The sequence below is a fragment of the Strix aluco genome, chromosome 19 (genome assembly GCF_031877795.1).
Source record: "Strix aluco isolate bStrAlu1 chromosome 19, bStrAlu1.hap1, whole genome shotgun sequence".
Taxonomy (NCBI): Eukaryota; Metazoa; Chordata; class Aves; order Strigiformes; family Strigidae; genus Strix; species Strix aluco.
The window spans coordinates 16,601,004-16,627,614 of record NC_133949.1 but is presented as its reverse complement, the minus strand read 5'-3'; the positions used below and the strand labels follow the sequence as shown (position 1 = coordinate 16,627,614).

The window sequence follows — 26,611 nt, the reverse complement described above, 5'->3', positions numbered from 1 at the left end:
ACCTCCTCCAAAGCAGAGACTTACGTATTCTGTGTTTCCCACCACTTCATAAAATGTGATCTCAGTCTGGGATTGAAGTTCCTGGTTACTATAACAAATCAAAAACCAGAAACCCCACAGACTAAGTAAAAAACAATGCACAGGGAAGAGTAATAAGAGAAAAAGACAATTCCACTTGTATTACTTCTGAATGTGTTTAAAGCCATGCTGATTGGCTAGGCTTAGAAAAAAACCAAATCAAAACAAACCCCACACAATAGACAATCAGGCACTAGGACCACACTTGGTACTGTACTTTTTTTTCTGTCAAGCATCCACTTGAAAAACTCTCCAATTACGCATTCACCTGATACAGTAAGTATGATTCACTGAAGACTCATTCTTTATTATGATTATCATTCATTTGCTATGATTCATTGATACAGTAGAGTGACTGTTTAAAGACTTCGTAAGAGACACTACTCTCCCTCAACTCCCAGTTCCCTTAAAAATATAAATTTGTATTCATTTTAAGAGAAAAAGAAGATTCTCACCCTGAACTGTTTCCAGACCAAAATAAGGAACAATAAAGCCAAGGCAGACCACTGTGCGCACACTGCTGTAAGAGCGAACAGGAGGTAGTATGAGAAACTGGCATTGGCTGAACTACTGGTACAATAGGGCAACCTCCAAGGTGAGATACACAGATCTTAAACCACGTAGTGTGCTTAGAAGCAGGTTGGCTCTATTACTTCAGTAAGTTCATAGCAACCAGCCAAGATTGTGCCAGGACCTGCAAAAACACAGAGCAGCAGACATTCTGTTACCCCACAGAACACACGATTTAAACACATCGTTTGGAAGAGAGCAAATTTCCCTAGCATTCAGAATTGAGTAGGGAAGGTCTGATGGTTTGGTTCAGGCCTGTTCCTACAAATGTATTTATTTATGTATTTTTAAACACAGTTGTCTGTTCTACATATTAATTTTGAAAACAACCAGGCACGATTCTGGGAAACAGAGGAGCTGAATTCCATTCTCACCCCACTCCAGACTCCTTTTTCATCTCATGCAAAACCAAGGCTAATATTTCCAGAAGCAGCACTAATACCTATACAATAGAAGTACAATGGAGAAGTGCAATTGTCAGACCTTGGTGTTACATTTTAACTTCATAATCTAGTCAGCTAACATATTCTGTGAAAGCATTTGCTTCCCTCCCTTCTAAAGATAATGGAAATTAAAGGGTTTCTAAGCATTAGAGATGTTCTAATCAAATTCTCAGCCAGTTTTTCATTTCTATATTTTCACTGAAGATTACAGATTCTTCTGCTGTGTGTTTAATCACATCAGAAGCGCTTTATCCTCCCTGTGCCGAGCCGCTTAGGACACAAAGCAATTTTCTAAGCCATGCAAAGATTATGAGACAGGTTCTTCTGATTGTTTTGGGGGTTGTTTTGCTTTGTTTTTACCAGTCAGGTTTAAAGTGGGCTCTCTGAAATACCAGTAACAGCTACCTGGATCAGGAGTACTAGACTACAACCACTTTCACAGGGCTACACTGCATTAGAAGACACAGAGACAAAACCAGAAATGAAAGAAAACCTGGAAACAAACTCAAAAGTGACAACCACTGTTTCAGGTAATCAACATGGGCAGACAGCATACTATTATGGCTTATCTTGTAGACAAATGCATAACTAGTAAATGCTTAACCCGTAAATTCCTAAACAATTCCTAGTTTAGCTCTACCAGACTAATTCCATCTTTTCAAGCTGCCTAGGCTACATAAGGCCTCATCATCCAGAAAAAGCTTTCAACTGTATTGCTACAGATTACTCTTCTAATGAGCCAAGTAATTAATATCTTATGAGGCTGAATAAAGAAGTTAAAACACAAAAGTGAGGAAGGTACAACAGGGATACACTAGACATAGGGGACAGCATGCCCAAACAGAACAACCATCTTTAGAACACAGTTGATATCTTCACCCTTTTAGAATAATTAAGGTGAGTATAAACCACTAGCTTTTAACATAGCCTTTGAAAACTGAAAAACTGCAAGCAGTTTCTGTCCTTTCCCTCCAAGGGTCCTTATGACAGAACCAGCATTTTCTATCAGTAATCTGATGTTTTAAAGCTAACACTTTGTTTTGGTTTTCAGTGACAAAAGCTTTTCCCTCAAGTCCATTTTCCCTGCAAAGTGCCTAAGAGTTACTCTATTAAACCTCCAGTCTTTGGCCTCCAAACAAACAAACTACTACTATAGCTAACAATGTTAGTGCATAATAAGCACTGAACATTATTTAAAAGCTCTTAAAATTCTGAAGAGCAGCAACATCAGTTTGAAAAAGATACACTCTACTGCTTGGGCTTTTCCCTTTACTTCTGACCAATGGAAATTCAAAATTGGACTGACAGCTGCTGCTTTGCAAATCAAGCTCTTACAGACGCACGCCTGAGGAGAGAGGATGCTCTTTGCACGGGAGTCAAGAGTTGAAATGCAGCCAAGAAAGACAGATAGAAAGCACTAAACTGGGATTGAACCATTCTGAAGATTGTACAAAGACTCAAAGTTCTACAGCTGTTGTTAACAGACCCCCAATGTAAGTCACAGACACCTTATGCCCAACACAACCTTATGCCTTTCCAAGTAGGCAAAAAGACCACCACAGGCTTCAATTCTAATACAGTGGTGGGATTAGTCTGCACACCCAAAATCCTGATAGAAGTCTCATGTTTAAACAGTAAACTAAACTCTTATCCATTCCAGTGCTCTGCCTTTTTCCATCTATTTATTATCCACATAAAACTAAGGCAAATACCTGCAGCATTAAATGAGGCTAACAGCACCAAGTATGTCTCCTGGCATAACTTCACTGAGATCAATAGTTATCTCAGTAGGGATTCACCTATACAGATTAAGTCAGCATACCAAATGAGTTTAAGTGTCTGCCTCCAAGCTCAGCAACCATCCCTATATTAGCCTCTTGTAAATAACTCTGGCCATTCACTCAGGTGTTTAAACAATGATTCAGAAATCTGGCTACAGCACCACTTTGCAGGAAAATCCCTGGGGCAAACTCAGTTTAAAAGAAATATGTAGGTAGCCTCAGAGTATATGCAGTGAATCCATATAATTCCACTTCATGTCCTGTTACTCCTCTTAGCATGCAACAGGACAAGTTTGCTTTCCCACTTATCTCCCAAGCCAGCAGGAATCCAGGTCTCCTTAAAACTTGCACAAGGAAAAGCTGATGTGGAATAACATAATCATTAGGCAGTAATTTGTGTGTGTGCATGTAAATGAAATTGTGGTGTAGACACTCCAACCCGAAAGATAAAAATACTCCCTGTGAGGACACACAGTGCACTCTGATCAGAGGGAATGCATCGACGAGAATGCCAATAAGCTCCTATTGCCGCAACTGCACAGACTGCATTTCTGATCAGGCCAAGTTTCTGCATGTTGTCCATACCTCATTTATGGGCAGTTCTGCAGCACCCTGCTCACCACAGAAAGGGGTAAGCTCAGTTATTTTAGAAAAGGTCACCAGACGCTGAAGATTACTGTGCACAAAGCTACCAGAGCAAAAACCTGCAAGGTAAAAGCGTGACTTTCTCTTCTGGGGAGAAGCATTAAACATCCATAACCCTGTTACAGATTGAAGGAAGCATGTATGTCAAAGGGGTCACTGGAATGTGTCCAAAAGGGTGTACAGCCCAGCAACAACAACAAAAAGAATAGTTGGAAGAGTAATAATCTACAGTAAAAACTTTTTACATATGTAAAGTCTCATGTATGACCCCATGTAGCTGGGGATAGTGGTGGAGGGCAGAGAAGAAATGCAGACACCCCTCCTGAAGTAAGTTAAAAGAATTAAGAAAGATTGTGCAAGAATCCATAGAGGAGCAAATCATTTCAAAACCAGTGGTATTGATCAATGGTATGATTTCAGTTAATTGAAAAAACGATGGCAGCTCAGAGCTGAAGCCAACTGAAGCATTAATGTTTCATCACATCTATTTCCATTTTTCATTTTTACTTCCCCTTTGAATATGTTACAAAAAAATACACTGGGACCCTGTCCACTTCCTGGTGGCATCTGCTGGGTTTCAGACAGCTGATGTGAAGGTGACATGCAGGTCTGTTAAGACACAGAACTTGCCCAGATATCCTTTCAAACCCAGTATGTTGTACACGGAGGCAAAGAGAGCACAAAGAGGTCTATGCAGGCTGCTAACGGCATACCTAGTGCACTGTCTGGAAAGTCAGACAGAGGCACTATGATCAGTGCTGCATCTCCAAACGCCATACGAAATGCTTAAATACAGCAGAGAACAACTGGAGTCATGTATTCTGCCCACTGCATGGGAAACTTAGCCAGCAGCTCCCGCTGACAGCTGCAGTTCTCAGTATCTCTACATACAAGACTAGAAAAGTCCCATCGGTCCTTCTGTGGCGTCACTTTTATGTTCTTCTGACTGACCAGCTTAGAAACAAAATGTCTTTTTTCCCCAGAGCAGACCACAGCCTTGTGCAAAGCTACCGCATTTCCAGCAAGTGGTGAGATGAAGCAGGAGGAGGAAGGAACGGGGCATGGGGTACTTAAGTGACCCTGTTACACAACAAATCATCGCCCCACTCAGCACAGAACCACCAGCTTGAAAGATAAGTGCAAGAGAGAAAGGGCAAGTCTATGGGTGGTTCGAACACAGAGAAAGGAGAGAGAAAAGCCCATGTTTGATCATGGCCTCTGCTATAAACTCAGCAGGGCAAGTCACCTCCAGCAGGATTTCTTCAACAGTAGCTACTGCTGATCCACAGCTGATCAGAGTCAGACTGGGGCTCAAGTCTGTAATCTGTTTTCCCCAAATCAAAACCAAGGTGCTACAGCCACATGGTCCAGCGTAACCACATAACACAAGTTCCCATCTGTCAAAAACATTCTGGAGGATTAACTTTGGTACCAGACAGCTTTGTGACAAATCAGACATCAGCTGGTTTATGGAAATGTCATGGTCCAAACAGATGCTATACTGCAGGGTGACAACACAGAAATTCACTATGTCCAAGACTGGACAGCAAACACAGCACTTCTGAAAACCTCTCTCTCTGCAGTCCCCAGCAATGAGACAAGGAGAAGACTTGATCGTCTCTCCACTCTGTCACCTCATTTCACTGGTCTCTTCCCCAGAAGAGTCAACACCGTCTAGTGAGTGTCCAGGCCTACCAGAATTGAATCCCAACCTCCTCTGCAATCAAAGTACACTAGTATCAGCTTTATGATAAAGAAAAAATGTACTGCAATTTACTAACAAAGCCCCTGGTTAATTTTTTTAAAAGATGGCATTTAGCTGCAGTAAAATTGCTATTTTTAAATGAAAATAGAAATCTAATAGGGCATTGCTATCAGAGAGGAAGTTACATGCTCACTTTTTTTTCCAGCTCTACTTATGTTAAGACTAAGTTTCTGGTGTTTACTCCCTCCAACTGTTCAAAGTTCATTGCTGCATCCTGAAATACCTGGGTTATCAGCCTGCATGGAATTCATACTTCATAAGGCCTCTTTCTCAAGGACAATGTGCCAAGACTATCACGCCTACTTCAAAGACACTTAAAGGAGTAAACAGTCCATTAAAGAACATCCTTTCCTGGCTACAGGATTGGATTTCAATCTCACGATTGCTACTGATTTGCTGGATGACATTGGGCATGTTTTCTCTTTCCCCTGTCCTTTACCTGTCTCATTCACTTTGAGTTCTGACTGAAGGGTTTCCTATAGAGCTGAGTCCAGTAGCCCCAAGGGTTGCCTGAATTCTGTCAGCGTCGGAGAAAAAAAAACAAAAACAAAACAGAATTACCTAGTCTTGTGCAGAATGACTGCTACCCACAGCCACAGAGTTACTGGATTCCCATTCCTAGTTCATCTGAGTCTCACTGAGACCAGAGACATACGGTGCCCTGCTGACCCCACCTGGCATCAAGGTCATACATTTGAGCTGGAGATAACAAAGCTGCTTAGAAAGACAATGTGTTACCTGCAGGCTGTTCATTATAGCAGAATCCACCCTCTCAGTAGTTGTGATGCCACAACCTCAGCAGAAGAGGAAAGGAATTAGCTGAGGAAGCTCACCGGCTACAAGCAGAAGAGCTAGAGAACCTGACTACAGTTGGGCACAAGCAAGCTTGCCATCCACTGTCACAAAACAAGCCTGCAATCCTTAGAGCGCGCCTGCTGGCCTGAGAAACCTGTACCCTAGCAGCAAGCACAGAACAGTGTGGCATAAGAACACTTGGGCAATGTTAACTCCTTTGACATGCCATTTCCAAAACTGATCTGAGTCAAGCTGGCCTTTGCCTTAACAATAAGCAAGGTAGAAAACACAGCAAAACCCCACTAACAGCTGTTCTCTGTTGTGCAGGTCGAGAAAGCCCTGCGAAGATGCTCATAACCTTCTGGGAAGAGCCAACTGTACAAGCTGGACCCATTAGCTCTTGGAAAAGATCTTATTATCCTATCTCATTCTCCTATCTCAGAGCAAAAACTCATTCTCATGCCTTTCTACTGTCAAGGATCATGCATGTGCCAGAAGAGGCAAAATGCCTTCCTTTTAAAGAGTCATGCTGAGAGAAGTTTCCGAAGTCATCACCATATGCTTAAAAAAGCACCAGAGGAAGATAAAATACTTTGAACTCTTGTTTCTTAGTCATTAGAGTGGCAAAAGAAAAACAAAATACAAACCATACCAAACAAAAAAACCTCACCACGTTCACAGTCATCCGGCAGTACAGGTTCTAACACAACGCTTACAAAAAGGCTGTCTCCATAAAATGGAAAATTACCTTGAAACAGCAAGAAAACAAAAACGCAAGCATCAAGAAATTGAAAGGGAAGATGTTCCAGGGAATAATTTTTTTCCTGTAACAGTAAGAGCAGCTTAAGCTAGGCTATTCTCCAGAAAATAAGACTGTTTTCCATGTGTTAAAACATGCAGGAAAAACACAAAGCAACCCCAGTTTTACTGTAACATGAAGGGCCTAGTTCTCACACAGAGAGACTGCCTCACAGCACCAAGTGTCACAAAACGAGTATAAAGATGTATCTGCAACACTCTTAAAGACTTTTTTTTTTTTTTGTGAGCAGCTTAATGTTCTCATTCTTGGTAACACAAGCATCCTGCCAGCTTCTGCTCTATAAAAAGCGTGCTTGAGCAGAGTAATTCAAGTGACAAATCTATTCCCCTACCTCTAGACAGGCAGATATCCCTTCACGTATGACAATGCTTTCTGCCTGCATATGCCCTCTGGTTCGTTAGTACTGACTGTTACCAGGACTCTTGGGTCAGGATTTGGGTTTAACTCACATATTCATTTCCAAATTAGAGAAGCACTTGACCTATCTCAGCAATTAGGTCTAAGTTATCTTGACAAGACCATAAAATTTGAGCTTCCCTCTGTTCAGGTTACCATCACACAGATATCAAAAGCAGGACTGGAACTTGGAAAGACAAAATCCAACTCAGGTAAAAACAGCAGCCCTCTACACACCATGCACACTCAAAACGCACACTGAGCTTACTGTGCTACTGCAACTACTTAATTCTTGTTTCGTCGTTCATTCAACTGGCACTGCTCAGCAGACAGGCTCTGGGGAGGGAAGAGGAGCAAATTAACTTCAAACCTTAGGAATTCATTAGAAGGGAGCCCACATTCCTATCTTCAAGGGAAGGAAAACAAATCTTAAAGAATTTAATTCCCACTGAAGAACAGTTCGGTAAGAGATATTTGCCTAATATGTTTGTGATGTACTTTGGAGGCAGCCACGCAGCACATAAGATGCAATAAAGACAAAAAGGAGTGAAAAGAAGAGTTAGGTGTTTTTATTACGGTTTTCTTTCTTCCCTGCACAAAATTATTGGAAAATCTTGAGTAACAACAAAGACAGCTAAGAACTCAACGTGTAAGCTAAGTGGATTCTGTTAAGTCAATACACACCTGATCAGCTACAGCACCACCCAGAAAATCCCACTGATGCTGCATAAATTCACTATCTTGGCTTTCAACTGATCTATACCTATAAATAATACGCAATGCATGATGTCTGTGCAGTATCTGCTCCTATTAATAACTGTTCTTTCACGTACATATCTTACCACAATCTATTCAGTTTGCTTGGGTTTTGCTCTCTTCTCCTGAAGCCCAAGATCTTTTCTTTACTCTTGGCAGTAGGAGAGTATCTTCTGATATGTTCATTTTTAGGCTTAGAGAGGTTGTTTTGGTTTTTAAGGCAGGGACAGACAAAGAACAACTGACTTCAAGCATGGCAATTTAAAAACATTTCCACAAAACAATCCTGTTTCTTAGTAATAACCTTGAAATAAAGCCAGCCAGCCAGGAAGAATCTGAATCTTGAGGCACAGCAATGTAACACAGCAATGAGCACATGCAGATTTTCACATAATCTGTACAAGTCCCAAATGTAAAGACAAGTGAAAAACTGTACCTCAATCCCTAATCAAAGCCCTTAAAAACATGCCTAAACACTTAAGTATCTCTCAAGTCCTAACAAAGATCACTACTTACTCGATCATCATCAGAGTCCTGCTCAGGACTCAAAGAATCAAAAGCTGTTCTCTTCAGGTTCTCCTACTCTCGTGACGGTATTAACTGCTCTAGGGACTCCTGTCCTTTATGTTCAACTGTCTAAGCTCTGACCCCAAAGTCCAAGTCAGAGTTTATCTATGTTTATACCAGAGAAAACTATGAAGTTGTATTGGGTTTACATGGCCAGGTTTTGGTACCGGCAGGGCTACAGAGGTGGCTTCTGTCAGAAGCTGCCAGAGAACTGCCACTACCCTGGCTGGAAATCAGTGAAAGTACGCGCCCCACAAAGAAAGCTCATGCTTCCAGTGACCTTGGAGTTTGATGCAGAATGCGAAGGGAGGGCAGGGAAAAGTGTCAGAAATCTCCAGGCATAAATTCTGGCTGTGAGAAAAGCCTTCGGGAGCATCAGTTTTATTATATTGCACTAGGAATGCTTCCAGATTTAGAAGCAGCTTAAACATAACCACAGTCAGCAGCACAAGTCTGCATAAGCTCACTGCAGCAGTTCTTCACATCTACATTTATTTGCTGGCTGGACTGCATTGCATCGCCCTAATACATTAGTCTTATTGAGTCTGCTTCCTTCTGTGCCAACAGATTAGCATTAGCCACCTTAATAGGACTCTATTAACATTTCTTGATTGCATTAGACACTGGCATTGCCTGGACTCACTGATTTGATTTACAGTGTCAACTGCAGCATATTTTATTTTATTTTATTATTTTGTTTCAGAGAACGAAAAGACCAGCCCTACTTCAAAATACAGGCCAGCTTCTCAGTAATGATGCTTCCATGTCAACATTATCCGATTTGTTGACTGATTCTTGGCAGCCAGATTTCAGCAATTTTTGCAAGCAGGGTAGAAACCTAGATATGATTTCAGTTGTTCAGTATCACAATTTCTGAGGATAGAAGGGGAAACCATGTAGAAATGCAATGCCTTTAACAGAAACGCACAACATGACTAATTTGCCAGTGGCAATAGCTGGACTAGAAGCACAGGTAGCAGTTCCCATAGGCTGCTGAGGCAGCACGACAGGCTGGGAGCGGGACACAAGGGGAACATTTCTGAGTGGTGGAAGGATGGCTCACAGAAACACACAGGTGCTTTTCTTCTAGGAGAAGCAGAAACAAAGTCTCCTGCCTAAACTGTTTTCTGTTGCACAGTACTGCAGGTTGCTACACTCACCCGTTACAGAGGGAGCTGACTGGGGGCTCGCCCTGAGCCCGCAGCCACACAACAGCAGGGGAGAAGACAAAAGCAGAGCACCTCGCAGCACCAGAAGCTGAATTCTCTAGTTAGGCTGGCACTAATTGTAATTAACTCTAATTAAGATTAATTATGATTAAGTTTACAGTCAGTGATTTTCTTCTGTAAAAAAAGTCTTGTTTTTTTTCTTCAACAAAGAACAGCTGGAATTCCATTGGTACTTTGCTGCATCTGTGATCTGGTGACGTGAGGTGATGTGATGCATGAGTAAAATACAATGTGGAAAAGCACTGTCTTGACTTTCCCTACACTAAATCATTTCACATTTTAATTTTTCTGTGGCTGACACTATCACATATCTGCATGAAGACAACTCTTGTAGGACCTACAGAAAACAATTTTCCAGAGCTGGGTTTGTGATTCACCGTACACCCCAACCTCACAGTAGCTCTCATTATATAAATTGCTAATTAAAAGCAAAGTCACTTCTGAATGTTGTTAAAAAAGAATCAGTTAAAGTAACATTTTAGATTTATAATATGCTCATTAGCCAATTTACCAATGTTAGATACTGATTTCCCTCACACTAAGATGTATAAATAAGGATCTCAACTGAAACCTATACCCTGTATAGCTATAGCTTCCATAAAGGCAAGAGCAGCAGAGACAAACAGTTGCATCCTCCTGTGATAGGCAGTAAAATAGCTAACTGACCCCACACTTGAATGAGCACCTCAAATCACCCCTGAAGAACGTTCAGCCCCTCTGACTCTAATTTACAATAAAAATAAAACAAGAAAATCTTCTTCCCAGGAACATCCAGGATGTTACTTAACTAAGAATTGCTACAGAAATAGTTCCACATCCTATTATGTGACACTCGTACTCCTGTTTGAGGGCAAGTCAGACTGCACCTCTGTAGATGTCATCCAGATTTAGATGCAAGTCAAATTTCATCCTTGGTGTTTAGTGACTGTACATAGTTCCAGCAAACTGCAGAAGAAATAGTTCCCACTCATGTATGAGCAGCTTCCAGTGTCATGCATCCAAAGAAGAAAAACCCCACTACGATCATGCAATCTCTGATACGTTCCACAAATAGAGCAGAACAGGAGCAGAACAGCCACAGGAAAGGCCAGTTCCACTTTCACCCACAGACACCAGCAGAGCTCATGTTCTCACAGTTGTATAAGCAAATGATCCTGCTGAAATCAACAGTAGTTGAAAAGTGTACATAAAATAGGAATCAGGTCTAGCTTTTCCTCATCGGGAGGCATAAACCCAAACTCCTTCCAAAGGCACCTTTTTTTTTTTTTTTTTTTTTTTTTTAAGAAATGCAACAAACTGGCAGAGATATGACAATTAAGCAGTGCCTGAGTGCACTTCATTCCATGTGATCTGGGGGTATTTCTAAAAGAGAAGGGGGAAAAAAAACCACAAGAGGAATTAAAGGAATAAAGGAATGTTGTCTGTAGCCAACATTCTCAATGCTTAGAACTAAGGAAATGGAAGCAGAACAATAACAAGAAGTAAAATAAGGCCTAAAAGGCTCTGAAAACCACTTCAAGAAACAAAGGTCTTCCTCTGAAAATTGAATAGCTAATGCTGCTGATTCCCGACTTTAACCACATTCCTATACAGTTTTAAGAGGCCTAGTGTCCAAAGCCCACTCATTATCTAAGTCCCCAGCATCCTGAGACAGAACAGCTCACCACTGTCACTCAATAATTCCACACACTCTGCTACCAGTACCAAAAATGCTGTTTCAATATTACTTGTTATGCAAAGATCATATTTAAAATACCTATCAAGTCAGGAGAAAGAAAAGGCATCTACTTGTTCTATTCTAGTAACTGGCATTACTTCTGTCTTGGAATAAGCCAATACTGTGCGGGGTAGGCCCCAGATCTTTAGCTGCAATACATGTGGAGATGAAACGTGTGCAGGGCACAGCAGTACCTTCCGTAAAACAGGACGTCTGCCTGTGGAAGTGATGTCCTCCAGTGGACAGCACGCTTTACCAGGGTACAGGGCTTTGCCACCGGATCTAAAGAGTTGAAAAGTCATTTTACAAATGACCAGGAAGCAAGCCTAGCCCTGCTGTGAAACCACAGCCATGGCACCTTTCCTCACCGGTTCTGCCTTCTCCTCGGCTTGAATTAGCTTTTACAAACACTAACTGCAACCAAAAAAGAAAACCGTGACTCAAGTCATCACTGCTTACAGCAGCACTTCACCAGCAGGATCAGCACAAACACTTTGGGAAGGAAATAGCGGTGATTTTATACCTGAAGCGTATTTGTGAGAGGGCAGAGTAGCAGAACGGTAGGCACAGACCAGAAGCATCAGTTTAAGAATCACTCCAGCATCTCCTTAAGGGCCCTCTTCTTCCTCACAGTGCACAAATCAGCAGTTTCCTTGTCAGGCAAATAGGACAGATGGAAGGAAAGCAGGCTGATCCGAATGCCATCACAGCAGCCCCTCGTGTGCACTGGCAGCATCGCTAAGGTACCACCAGGCGAGTCCAACAGACCATCCGGTGCAGGAGCGCTCGCACCCACCTCCCAGGAGGTGCATTCAAGCAGCCTGGGATAAGAACGGCAGTTTTCACTGGATGTGATTACAGCAGTGGGCTTTCCTGTAAAACTAATTCAATACGATTCACGTCACTGTCATAATATTACAGATTTCAAGCTCTGCAGCAGGGCCAGCAGTTTGCTACATCTTTTGCTTGGCAATAAGCATTTGCCAGTCAAGCCTAGACATAAGCACAGGCCACAGACAGAAGACCATAAAAAAAGCACTCCTAAACACTACCACCACACCAGCCTAGTTAGCAGAGACAAAACAGCACACAACGTTCTCATAGCTACTGAAAACTCAGTCTTTTACATAGCAAAATATTGAAGACTGAATTCATCTCAATAAAAAACAATTAAAAATAAGACTCCATTGCACAGATTAAAACATTTCCACTTGTCAAAACTTGTCTTAGAACTGTGACCATTTTGAATTCAGGGACAGTTTTCCTAGTAACATTAAAAAGCACAAGTCATTTTTCCATTTGGAAAGAGATGCTGGGTAGAAGGAATGACCTTTGCCGTTGCATAATGATACTTCTTTCTGTTCTGCTGGTTTCAGATGCTTCCTGCCTACCCATTAAGTGATTTAACTGAGCTACCCACACAGTGTTACCTAGTGACTACGCAGTTAAGACTTACTGGAGGCCAAAATTACCCACTGTTATTTTCTAGTTACGCTTTATTTCTTCTTTGGCAAATGTAAACTGAAGATGTACTTTAAAAAGATGTGAATTTAACTACTGGAGGCACTCCTCGGACTCAGGAACTCAGGCAAGACAGAGCGGCGTGCTGATCCTCCCTCCAATTATTCCTGAGTGGAAACTAAAGTAGGCTCAGAGTAAGTCCTCCTCACCTGTGCACAGCTCACCAGGACACAAGGACCATATATGCCATTATTGTTAGCAGGGCCACACAGAGCTCATCCAAACTCACACAACAGATCTGCAGCAGACACTGGAACTGAAATGAAATCAGTTGAAACTGAAATTAAATCCACTGCAAGCGGAAGGGGCTGGGGAGGGAGTGGAAGCGTGAGGCCTATAGAAGTGTGAGGCCAAAGGGGGCGAGGGGGAGAGGGAGAAAAATAAAAGTGAGAAGCAAGAGGGAGAGAGCACACAAGGCCAAGGGGGATAAGGAAGAAAAAAGTGGAAGGGCAAAGGGAGAGCACTCAAAGGGGAAAGTGGGAGGCCAGACAGGTGGAGCAGAGAAGGAGGAAAATAAAAATTAAAACCTGATGGGACAGACGAAGGCTGAGAGTGAGAGGAAGCGGGGGGGAAGTGGGCTGAGGGGGAGACAGCAAGAGGCCAAAGGCCAAGGTGGAGAGCACAGCGCAAGGCCCACAGGACTGGGTGGCCAGAGGGGGAAGCAGAAGGAGAATGGGAGGCCATGGGAGAGTGTGCGAGGCCAGAGGGAGATGGGGAGACAGAGTGGGGAAGGGGGAACCCCAAAGGAGAGAGGGGGAGGAACATAAAAGAGCAGGCCAAGGGTGATGGAGAGGAAAATAGGGAGCCAGAGAGGGGAGGCAAATAAAGGAGTGGGAGGCCAACGGAAGGAGGGAGAGGCATCCAAGCAGCCTGACTGGTAGCTGCTTGTAAGGGATGTGATCCTGCTTCCTTCTTCCCACAGCGGGGGCAGCACCTGACCCTGCAGTTGAGCCTGTAAAGACCGTAAAACCAGCAGAAAATAAACTTTCTAATAATTTAAGATAACAAAGAGTTTTCCACCTGTTGGGTTCCCAGAACCAGACTGCAAAAGAGCTGGGGAAGCTTGGGAGCCGGCATGGGAAAGAGGTGGAAATACACAAAATTTCTCTTACTGCTGGCAGCAAGCCACCATATCATCAAACCATACCTTTCGTTCATGAACCTGCAGCAGTCTAAGTACAGGCTGAGTCCTGCGCTGCTGAAGGCTGTGTACACTTACAGTCTCGTGAACTGCAGACTTGGAAGCTGCTGGCACTTCAGAAAGAGGACAGAAAAGGAAGAATTAAAAGGGACAGAAATGCAAGCTTTAAGGACAAGTACTAAGAGAAAGTTCCTGGTTTAAGAGGCAGCAAAATGAAAGGCAAGAAGTCAGGAGCATATAAGCAGAAAGGTAATCCTGGAAGGGCAATAAAGCAAGCAGAGTCTTAGACTGAACAAAGTCACTAAGTTTATCAAAGAAGCTGAAGCCTAGAGAAGAGATGTTACAGCACTCCAAGAGGAGTCCTGGGCTGACAGAGGCAGTGTACTGAGACAGGATTTCTAAGAGGTGTGAAAAGGGTTGATAGATACAAAGGAAAAATTGAGAGGTGAAGGGAAGCATTAAGGGAAGAATAAAGCGGTCAGTTTTGGAAAGAAAGCAGCTTGGGACAGGAAGCGGAGAGGAGAAGCAGCTTGAAGATAGCCAGCAAGATCGAGCAAATACCAGGAAAGGCTAGAAAGGGGAAAGGGTCGGGAGCTCCCTTTATTCTCGTTGTGGCTGCATCAGTCCCTAATAAAAATCAAAAGGAGAGCAAAGAGCACAGCTGACCAAGCCAGAGACAGAGTTAAGGGCAGAAGAAAGTCCACAGAAAATGCAGTTTCCCTTGTCAAGAAGTGAAAGAGCTAACTGAAGGAATAGCCCAGTCACCACTGTGGTCAGAGGTACCCAATATAACCAACTCCTCCCCCATTCCTCACTGTCTTTCACCTCACAGCAATTCAGCAGTGACAAGCCCCTGGTTACCTACTCTATACATCCTTCAGCTGGCAGGTCTGCAGCAGATGGTAGCAACAGGCATGTATTTGCTTACTGAGTACAGGAAACAAATCAAGAAACTAAGCCATGCTGGCCTTTACGCCCCTATTTTAAGGTACCAGTGACATTTCCAGTCTTGCACTTTATGGGATTACTGGTGAGATGGAGGAAGAGAGAGAGGAGGTTTAATGCGGCTGTTCAGGCTCCAAATCCCAGATCAGGCTTTCCTGTAAATGTGGTACATCTCTTAGAGCTCTTTCTTGATGCCTCAGATGCCAGCTTCCCCACAGCACAAACGAACTTCATCCTCCCTCTCAGCAGTATCACCACCTCCTCCAAATTCACTCCCCAAAACCAGGGAAGATATGAATACTCTCTAACCTTTTCCTGCAACGACTGTAGGTGGGCTGCCTGCATCACATCTGAAATACGCTACTTTCACAGTGCAGAGATTTTGGCTTTCTGAGGAGTATCTGGCATTTTTGAGTCATTGCTGTCTTAAAAAATGAAGTAGGAGATGAAGAGCACATACCACACAACTCCCACGGGGACATGTCAGGTAGCGATCTGCAGTTGCCGCTCTGTGGTTTTGCAACCTACAATCCTGCAAATGTCCAAGCATTTCTGCACAGGGACTATGCCAAACGCTTAACACCTGGAGTGCACCAGGTGAGACCTGGCTACTCAGGACTCAAACCCACCACCTCTAAAAGCCCCTTTCTAAGCACACGTGTTATTCAACAGTGACCAAGCAGCAGATTTCAGGGCTACTAGAACAATGGCCTTTCTTTGGAAAAAGGCTACAGCTCTGGCAGGGGCTGCAAGGCAGGGTACATACAAGCAAAACAGCCACAACATTTCTATATTTGTGCATATTCCAGCTCACAATGATAAACTCTGTAGGCTCAATTTATAAAAGCAGCACATTTCTCCTGCTGCTAACCCAGGTATGTTCTGCCAGAGCTCCTTTGGGAACGGTCAGTTCTTGCTTTTCTTTACAGTAAGTAGTGACAACACCACGAAGCTGACATCAAAAGTCGTATTTTGTCTACTGAAGCAACGGAATCACATCCAAGAGAAATACCATCCTTTAAAATTCCTGTGCACAGTTGGGTTTGAACAAGCAAGCTTCACGTGCAGACTACATTATTCAACGCTCTCCTGTTTTCCTATCAAAGTTAAAAGGGCTGCAAACCAACACCAAACAAAAAACAATGAGACTTTTTCCCCATTTCATTATTTCTTCATCTTCCAAAGATGGAAAACAACCCTTTGGTTCAAGACTCTGTTTGCATCTTCTGAAATTACTGATGCTCTCATGTTCCTGAGCACTATGTCTCTGGGCTGCCATCAATCCATGCCTGCTTTGGGGAATACTAAAAAATACTAAAAAAATAAATACTGCTTGGCAAAAACTTTAGGTTTAGCTCTACTATTACCACGCCGCTGTAAAGCTGCGCCAAGACCTGGCACCAAGCACCGGGCAAGTGCCACGTACAGACCGGCGGGCACCCGGTCGCAGCACGGCCGGGCGCCCCCCTCCTCCTCTTCCCCCTTCAGCGCCGCGGGCTCTGCCCGCAGCCACAACAGAACAGCCGCTGCACCGGCACCAGGCCCCGAGCCCGCCCCGACACCGCGGCGGAGCGCGGCCCCCGGGCTGCCACGGCCACCCCCCGCCGGCACCGGGGCCGGGCCGCCGAGTGCCCCGGGCTGCGGGGGGAGCGACTGACAGCCCGCCGACCTGCGGGGCGCGGAGGGGCCGCCCCTGCCCGCTCCCCTCCGCCAGCGCCCAGCACACCGTCACCGCTCCCGGAGGCCCCGCGGCTGCCGCGTCCCGGCTCCCCCCGTCCCGCCAGGCGGCCACGAGCACCGGCCCCAGGAGGCGGCAGCGGCGGGGCGGGGAGACCCCTCCGGGCCCGACGCCGGGGGGGGGGGGGGGGAGGGAGAGGCCGGTGCGGCCCCGCTCGCGGCAGCGGCCCCGCCCCGCCCCGCGCCCCCCTCGGGGCCGCCCCGTCCCGCCGCGCGCGCCCAGCCCTCACCTGGGCGCGGAGCCGTCGCCATGTCGGGGCCGCCGCCCGCCGCCTCAGGCGCTCGCCCGCGGGGCCCTCCCGGCGCGCAGCCGGCGCCCCGCGCTCCGCCACCCCATCTGCTCCGGCGGAGGCCCCGCACCGCCCCCTCGCCTGCGGCGCCGGGAGATGCGGCCGGGAGACGCCGCCGCCGCTCGGTCCCGCCGCGCAGCCCGCCCGCCGCGGCGCAGCCGCCGTCGTTAAAGGCGCAGCGAGCGGCTCCGCGGGGCGCGGGAGCCGGGCCGAGACGTGGCTGCTGAGGGACGGCGTGGGGAGGGCGGCCGGCGGGGCCCAAGCGGCCGCCGGCGCGGGGAAGGGGTTCGGCCGCGGGTCTCCCCGCGCCCGCCCGCATTGCTGCACCTCCTCCCGCCGCTGCGAGGCCGGGACCGCCCGCTCCGGCGGGGCCCCTCCAGGCTGCAGGCGGCTCGCCCTGCCCGGGACCGAGGGGTCGGGGCTCCCGGGCGTCCTGGGGCTCCTCGGAGCCGCGGGCCGGGGTCTGTCAGAGGGGGAAAGGGGAGCGGGTCTGCTCCGCGCCGTGTCCGGCTCCGGGCCGCGGCAGCCCCGGGAGCGAGCGGCCGCCGGCCCCCTGCCCTGGCCCGGGGTGCCGGGGCGCACGGCGTTCCGCCAGCGCTGCAGCGCAAACCGCGCGGGCGAGGGGCTGCTCTGGGTTGTAACAGCTGTTGCTGAGTCCTGGGTCAGTGCGGTGGTTGAACTGCAACGCGCCGCCGCTTCACTCGGCTGCAGGCGAGCGGCGGGCGGTCTGCCGAGAGCTGAGCCGGGGAGCTTGCGGGGCAGGACTTGCTTCCCCCCTCTCCACGAGCCCCGAGAGCATTCCTCTAATAAACGAGAGTCGCCGGCTTCTTTGGATCTCCCCATAACAGGGAGAAACTCACCTTAAGAAAGGTCTGAAGTGGCAGCCCATCTTGTGGGGACAAGGGGAGGAGGCTGGCAGAGAGCTTAGGAGGGCTTGTGTTTTATTTACAGCGTGTCAGAACACCACCAGGTCAAGCGCAGTCAACACAAGTTTTGCCCGAGGAAGCATACAATTGAAGAGCCAAGCAAACCCAATGCAACTGAGTCCTAGAGCACTTCCAGGCTCTGTGCCAATACCAACCTGGTAGATACAAAAATAAATAGTGATTTGCTCTGGGTGTTGCTAAGCAGCTCACTCAAGGAGCCACAGCAAATGTCCCTGAGAGCAGAGAGAGTTGAGTGGTTTTATGTGAGGTTGAAGTGGAATTGCCACAACTCCCAGCAGTTCCCACCCCAGAGCCAGCTGCAAGTTAACTCCAGTTCACCTTCCCGCGGCTCTGGGTGACGGTGCCGCATGCCGGAGCGGCCTCTGCTGTTTCGGTTCGGAAGATCTGGCCACGCAATTGCTTTCCCGAAGATCTACAGTGGCACTCAGGCACCACGTAAAGCAAGCCTAGAGAAAGGCTGTGGATATATCCACGGGTCTGGTGGCAGTACTGGCTCAGGAGAAGGTCTGAAAGGTAGAGATGTGTTTGGACAAGAGGAGCGTGTTCCCTACGCTGTGCTGCTTCCTGCCATCGAAGCTGCAGTACTTCACAAACAGCTTCTGCCTCGGACAGGTGTGACCTGCCGCCATCACTGGGAAGGAGCAGGTCCTAATCAAATGGGATAAAACCACCTGTTTTAATTGGATGGTCACTCAGCATGAGTAGGAAACAGAACAAAAGACAGACAACGGGACTGAAATGCAGTTTTAACAGGTAGCTGAAAATGCAGGATTACCCACAGCCATCAGATGTATGACAAACCCACGTGCAGTTATCAGAAAGGCCACCACGACAAGGAAGCGATGGACAAACAGCAACTGTCTCCTCCCTGCTACTCACCAAGGGCGAATGTGCAGTTAGCTTTGCTTTCTGTTCTGCCAGTGTGGTATCTGAAGTCTGAGAAGTTGGCATACACGGAGGCGTAATTTAATCTCTTATCTTCAACGCTGATACTGTCACCTATGCAGAAGCCCAGCACAAGACTTATGCCTCACATCAGCATCATTTCAAGAAACCTACCTATACTGAAGGGACATGCTAGCAAGAGTCTGTCAGTAGTGCACATCCAAGAAAATAGTCAGTACGGACCAGACACCGATCTACTTGCACTGTAGCCTTTTGCAAAGTCTTCATCTATTTGCATTCAGTCTGGGCATACAAAAGCATGAGCAGTGAGAAGCTGTTCCTAGGCTGAATTCACCCAATCCTGACTGCTGTTAAGCAGTTTTGTAAAGGTAACTAAAGTGAACCCACAGTGACTTTTGGGAAGTGTCAGGCAAACAGTCTCCATGTCAGCTACCACCTAGAAGGTACCAGAACAGATTCTTATAATCATCTGAATGGAACTTGGAATGAGAAAGGCAGTTTTTCTAGGGCTTGGAAGAGCTTTGTTTCCAGATAGGAAACAACCAGGGAGACTTCCATGAGATGTTTACCTGTCTTATTATGTCTGTCCTTCATTAACTGCACTCTAATAGCCAGACCATGATTAAAATGAAGGCGATTTATTTTCCGTACTCCCCAAATCTTCATTGGGAATGAGAGAGAGAGAACCTGCCTAGAGTAGCTCTTCTCCTCTTTAGAGATGTGAGGCAATTCACAGACACAAAACAATGCAGCCACTTACATAAAATGTCTGTACATTTTGTCCAAAATTGTTCTATCAATAAGATTTCTGCATAATATTATATTCTAGGTAAATACAAATACTGAACTAAGTCAATTCAGTCTCTTCCTTAACCGGGAAACACAAGATGCAACAATTTAGGCATTAACATTTATATGAGATTCAAGCTCTCCAAAGTGTTTTCAAAACCACCATATTCTATGCGCCAAAAAGATTTGGCTAATTTTACTGGAAGAGTAACTTCTGTTCTAAAATGCCTTGAGAATTTGAACTGTACAGAGAACATGAACAATACCATACTCAAGTCCAATACCTTAAATTCCTCTCTCCTTTGTCCTCTACCCCCTTTTGCTGGCAGGGAAAGCGAGGTAGAAAGACCAAAGGCAGGACTGGAATCAAGGTGTATGTTCCCCAGAGCTCTGCCCACCCTGCTCAGGTTCTTCATTAAACGACTCCACTTAGGTTGCAAAGAGCAAATTTACACCTCGCAGTGACGGCAGACTACAAGCTATACTCCAAGCTACTACATTTACATAGTGTGGTAGTAGGCAAAGGCTGGGATTTGGGTCAGGAGACACTACAGCCATACCGGTTTGATAGACGCTTTTTCCTGCTAGCTCAGCTCTCCCCTGCACTCCTTTGCTACAGGAAGTAGACCCTGAATAACACGTAAGAGCAATCTTTGCCTTTAATCAAATTATGTTAGTGCCTCTTTGGAAACACACTTTAAAATCAGATTCTGACCCAGCCATAGAAAGGAGACTGGATTAGCATTTGATACCAGTTTAATAGGATTGGTTTGTAGTTTGAACATAAACTGGCACCATCATCAACAGGTGCCACATTATTCAAAATTTTTTATGGAAATCACACCAGCAAAGTGTACTGGAGGAACATGCTTTACAAAGCAGTTTCTTCATTTTTCCTGCCCTGGATTCTAACATCTGGGAGTCACTGCAGATGTGCTGCCTGCCCAGTCACCATCCTCCCCCAAGGAGGTAGAAAGAAATGAGACCTTTCCACAACAGCTCTGGATGTAAGAAAGCAGAAGCTCTGTTGTTGTTCACAGACAGCACCACAATTATTCCAACACATACTCATCCTTAACGGCTCTTTTGCACTGGGCTAGATGCAGTGACTGAAAAAAAAAAAAAAAGGCTTTCCATTGGCAGGGCTGCCTGAGCAGGCAGTTAGCTGCAGCCTTTGAAGGCAGTAAAAACCACAATGCCTCCCTCGAGGGGAAAGCATTAATTTACATTGTCCTGAATACTGAAAACAGACAACTGCCAGCACTTGACAACATAAACCTCCAGAAATTTTGTCTTTCTCCTGAAGACTTGCAAAAGCTTCAGAGATTGCAACTAAATCCTTTTGGTACATAAAGGCACACAGCTTTTTTCCTGCATTACAGAGGACATGTAGAACCTCTTCAAGAGTCATAACCAAATAACAATGTAAGAAAAATATACTAAGCCAGGCAATGACCTGAGCAGGAATGCCTTTAAAGATATTTATACATCCAAGTACCTGTTGAGAAAAGAATGTAATTCCAAACACATTTACTCTTAATTCTGAACACATTCTGTTTTACTGGCGACCCAAGTTCTTTTCCTTACACTAGAGCAGAGAAACTCCTCTCAAGACAAAACCTCTGTCAAAGGATGCTCCCCATCGTTACTAGCTTTTCTGGTGTTGCCAGATGTCTAATTATAGAAATCAAACCTTGTACAAAACATGGTTTGCATGCTAATTCGTGCAGAAAAAGATCAACCCAATAGGCAGTGCCATGTGTTAGAGGCAATGCAGAGCCACCTGAGGATGGGAGCTCGGAGGGGAGTGCGATCAGCTGGCACTGTTGCCCCCCTGAAAACATCTGCCCACCGAATGATCCAAACCTGCTCCAACTGGGCAGGGAGGTCGCTCTTGGGGTACACGTAAGGTCCTAGGCAGCAAAGCTGAAGGTTGGTTGGTTGGTTAATAGCTCCAGGACTGAACTGAAGCCTGGCTTCTGTGGAGTTGTTCCTGCTGACACTAGGTTCAAGCAGCCTTCAGAGCCAAACCAGGAGCCTGCTGGGAGAGTAAGGGAAATGGGACATCCGTCCTCTAGAGCCAACACTATTTGTCCAAGGTTAGGAGGTAATTGCTTGTTTCAAGAAGGGATGATGCTGAGTGCAATTCCATCAGCAGATGTGGGATGTCAGCGATGCAACAGTGTGGGACTCAAGGAAAGAGGCGGATGAGGAGGGTGCAGTGAAGGCTGGGAGAACCCTTTAAGCTCAGTTCCTATATCCTCGAAGTCATCACAGAATTTGAGATGCAGCCCTAAGGAGCAGACACCACATTGAGTCAGAGAAAACAGCAGGCAGTAGAGCAGCTCACAGCCAAGTGTTGCACGTCAGCCACCCACTAGAAATGGGTTGCAGTACGCTGTTTTACTTGGAAGGGCTGAGAAATTATCTGGCAGCAGATACACCTGCTTTGTGGCTGCTCATGCCAGCGAAACAGCCAAAGAAGCTGTCCAGGATCCAAGAACAAGCCTTGAGATGGCAACTCTTGGCAGCACAACTTCAAATAGTTTGAGAGGCCTCTCTGCACTGTTTATATGTCACCCACAGCCAAAATAAAAAAGAGACAGGATATGTCAGAGCCCAGCACTTTAGAGGAGAGCAGCCTTCTGCCAAAAACCAAAGGGAACAGAATCATCTACAGAGGCATAACAGAATACAGCAATGGATGGGCAACTGGTCCCAGCAAAGACTTTATAGTACTCCCAGGTACAGGGAGTTGTCTAGCAGGAGGGTGCGTGGCTTCGTGAGGAGGCTGTCATGTTGCTGGGTTGCTGCTAGGGCCAGTTAATCCCAGATACCAAAAAGGCCTCGTGCGGTCCTTATGACTAAGGTTGCACTGACTGACAGCAGGATTGCTCAGCTTTGCAGCTGAAGCTGGAGGTGTGACCATAAAGACACAACAGACACAAGGCGGCCAGACAAACGCCTGGGCCTGGCAGTGGAAGTTTTCCTAATGGTATCACAGGTCTTGCTCTGCAGAGACGCAGGGTCTAGCCAACAGTCAAGACAGCTGTCAGCAGCTGCAGAGGCTCCGTCCGGAACCAGTCAGCCCCCTCATCTGTTACTTCTTCACTGGCTCTAAACTAAGATGCTCCTTCCTCCCACCTCAAGTCTACTCAACAGCCGGAGCCTACTCAATTAGAGGCCTGTCAGAGCAGGAGCAGACTTGTACTGATCCATAACGTCAGGGCTGAGGCCTTGTTAAGTGCAGGCAAGGAAAAATGGGACTTGCTGTTTTCACTGCAGTGCTCTCCAGTATTGGTAGCTACACAAGGATGAAGGCACAAGGTATAAAAATAGATGGAAAGAAAGTTGATAAGAATCAAAATCACAGGATTTAAGCAGGATTTCATAAGTAATTACTTGATATCTAGTATTTGTAACCACACTGCAGAATCACTACTTTAATCAAGATTGTCTGTTTTCTCTGCACTGTTTACAGTTCTTTATTAAAGGCAAACAGCTTCCAGTTTCAGATGGGTGACAGAAATACAGTTCACAAAAAACTTCTTGGGTACACATGAAAGCACACGGAAGATGTGCTCCCACATCCAAATATGCCCACATAGTCATGATTTTCGTACCTGGTAGTGCTGCAGAAAGAATTACTTAGAAGAAGCAATCCTCCCTGTCAACACTAAATAGCACACCAAGGACAGTGATCTTAGCAATTTACAGAAGACCAGTTCCACAGATTAAAAAAAACACAAGTGTCCAGAAATTCACGAATCAAAACTTAAAGGTATAGTATGAAATTGTAGCAGCTGTAGATTTTTATGCTGTCACTTTAGGACAATTTTGGGAGCTTCTTTTTTTGTCAACTTTTGACATATGGAGGGGAGGAAGCTGGAAAAGGAGAGCAATGTCTTAATTTTCAAAATGTTAGAATACAGGTCCCCTCTGTCAACCTTTCCACTCTCAAAAATCAGGACAGGACAGCGATAAAACACCACATTGAGAGGGAAAGGAGGAAGATGCGAGCAAACCTAAAGGTACAATTTTTATCTAGATTGCTGCACACAGAAGAAGCCCAAGTTAATCAGCATCTACCAATTAAAAACAAAAGCTAAAACCTGCCATGCCTATATACCAGTTTGCTCATACTATAATATTTCTGGTTAGAGATCTCATTCTTTCAACGTGAAATAGCTCAGATTTTGTACTCTCTTGCCTCCCTAGTCTGACCCATTGTTAAAGAATAGCCCAGATATAAGACTGATATTTGTTCTGCTTTATTGAGCCCTTTCTGATTTTTCCATTAAAAAAAAGAGGAAGACAGTGATAAAATTGTGGGGTGTCTCCATTTCAGTGGATAAGCACAGAGCATCTATTCTTTCCATGTGGAAAAGTCTATCAGTTTCCCAATGTTATTTTTCATAAAGGGAGCCTGTTTTTTCTAAAACATCGTTATAGTGGCTTAACGCGTTGCTAGGAAGCCTTCTTCCCAGAGCCTGATTGCTGGTCCATAGCAGAGCAGAATGTTAGGAAAGATCAGCAGGAGGAAGGACTATAATAAATGCAAGATTTGGTGATGAATATCGGCTTGATCCTAAATCCATCTTTTTTTACTAAATGAGGGACTGGGTATTTGAAAAAAAAAAAAAAAAACCTGACTCCATTTAGGAGAGCACACATTAAATGGTAAAGGAGTAATCAGACAGTGCAGCTCTCTGGGTGCTTTAGACACGGCTATTTTTAGTCATCTGTTTCCTAACAGAAATGCCAAGGGGAGAGGGAGAGACCGTGATGCCAGGATTTTTAGAAGCATCTACAGAGCATCCCTGCTCTGCAGTGCAGCAGCTGTTTGCACAGACATACCCGACCTCGATTTCCAGTGGCTCTCTGAGGCACGCAGACCTCAGCCAGGGCAAGCTGCTCGCCCTGCTTCTGGGAGCAACACTGCAGGGTGCCCAAACTCTGCCGCAGGTCCACGGCTCATGGCAGCCAGACAGGCTTGTGGCTGGCTAGCTGCACGGCTGGCTAGCTGCACAGCGTGGCAAACTGCATGGCTGGCTATCTGCACAAAGCATGCCCACACTCCAGCCAGACTATGAGCAAGCTGAGGCAGAGGAGCCCGAGGAATCAGGGAGGGAAAGGCAGCTGAAGCTGCGGCAGGACTTTGACACCATCCTGCCATTCCACCCGCGTCACTTCGAAGTTAGACCTATCTTAATGATACACACAGAGTGAGACTGCATACTAGGCACTGGCTATTTCAATAATCCACTTTACCTCTAGTAACGGAGTAAAAAAAAAAAAGGTCTCTACATGTAGGCAAAGTCACAGAATGCTGTGCAAAGGAGAGAGAAAAATCTTGACATTAATTAGAAACTTCTCTAGAAGTCATGGGGGGGCGGGGATTGTACAAAGCTGACACTCTCATGGCAGAACTCTGGCTAAGGGTGCTCTGATTTGTCGAGTGGATTGTCTCAAGGGTCTGTTTAAACAAATTAATGCAATAACGCAGCTGAGATGTGGTGAAAGCACGACTCGAGTTCCTCTGGAGATACGACTACCAACAGCTCTCCTAGGTACCAGCAGTGATATGATTTATCTTCTTCAGCATGGCAAGAAGGTGAGGACTGAAGAAGTGGTATGTGCCCTTCAATCCTGCTAAAATGGATCAGATCCAGTTAGGTTACTATCTGAGCAAAAGCCACCAGAGTGCTATTAAAAAGATTTTTAAAAATCTTGGTGGCACCCACGGCCATCTTATTTATCAGCACCATGTAAGAGAAGGCTGTGGAACCATGTAACGCAGAGGGAGAAATAATGTCAAGCGTGCAGAAACTTTGCTTCCAAGGCTGGCATTTTCAAACTCCTTCATGACCCTTCAAGCTCAGCTACTCCAGGTTACAGTCAGCCTTTCCCTTTCTCTGACAAAGGGCATTTTGCTAATTTTTGGACACTGAGTCTTCACCCTGGAGCCACAGTACCCAGTGAGTTTTCAAAGAACATTACTGGACTGCAGATATTTTTACCCCCTGCTTCCTTGCCACAACCCAACTCATCCTACCTTTGGCACAAACCAGGTGCATTAAGCACACATTCATGCTTTTCAGATGTTTTGGGGAAGATTCAACCTGGAAGCAAGGTTATAGTGGAGAGAGATTTGCCTCTTCCACTTGTTCTACTTCTGCATAACTCACTGCCTAAAGGGTCAGTGTCACATTGCCCACAGGACTAAACATACACAAAGCAACATAAATCCACAGCATCTTCCCCACAGCATTGGCACTCACCGATCCAGAGCCCTGCCCTGTCTGGGACTGGGCACCTGCTGGTCTTAGGCTGGTGATGGTGGTGCTGGACCCCTTCTTAGCAAGACCCACAAGGCTGAACAACCCCAGCCCTGGGGATTTGGCTGTGCCTGCAGGCAAAGTCCAACCTGCAAATGTTTCTAGGCTGTTCTTCAGGTTCTGGGAATGGATTGAAATCCGGATTAGAAGACAGTGGATTGTGGTTTAGATTCAGAGACAAAATGTGCCATCAACAGCTTTGTCAGAAAGCAGAAAAGCAAAGTCCCTGGACCTCAAGAGCACACATTTTAGAGCCAGCACCGCCCCCAGGCTAGTGAGGGCTGTTGGAGAAGCAAAGGGTTATGTTTCAGAAAGGGAACAAATGTGCTCGTTGCTGACTTTTCTTTGATGGACTGTATTATCCTCTGGGCAGCCTTCACCTTATACAGTTGGTTCTGTTTTGGATAGATTTCAGGACACTGGAAGAGCCAGCCC

The 26,611-nt window shown here is 45.8% G+C and overlaps 1 protein-coding gene across 5 annotated transcripts in view; it reads right to left on the bottom strand.

Annotated features, from left to right (window-relative positions):
- The window catches only part of PITPNM3 (PITPNM family member 3), a 114,673-nt gene extending 97,430 nt beyond the window's left edge, over nucleotides 1-17,243 (bottom strand). For all 5 annotated transcript variants that reach the window (XM_074844950.1, XM_074844951.1, XM_074844952.1 and 2 more), the window contains exon 1: nucleotides 17,137-17,243. In XM_074844950.1, coding sequence (XP_074701051.1) covers nucleotides 17,137-17,158 — 22 coding nt within the window. In that variant the 5' untranslated portion in view covers nucleotides 17,159-17,243. The remainder of the gene's footprint in view (nucleotides 1-17,136) is intronic.
- Between the last annotated feature and the right edge of the window lie 9,368 nt (nucleotides 17,244-26,611).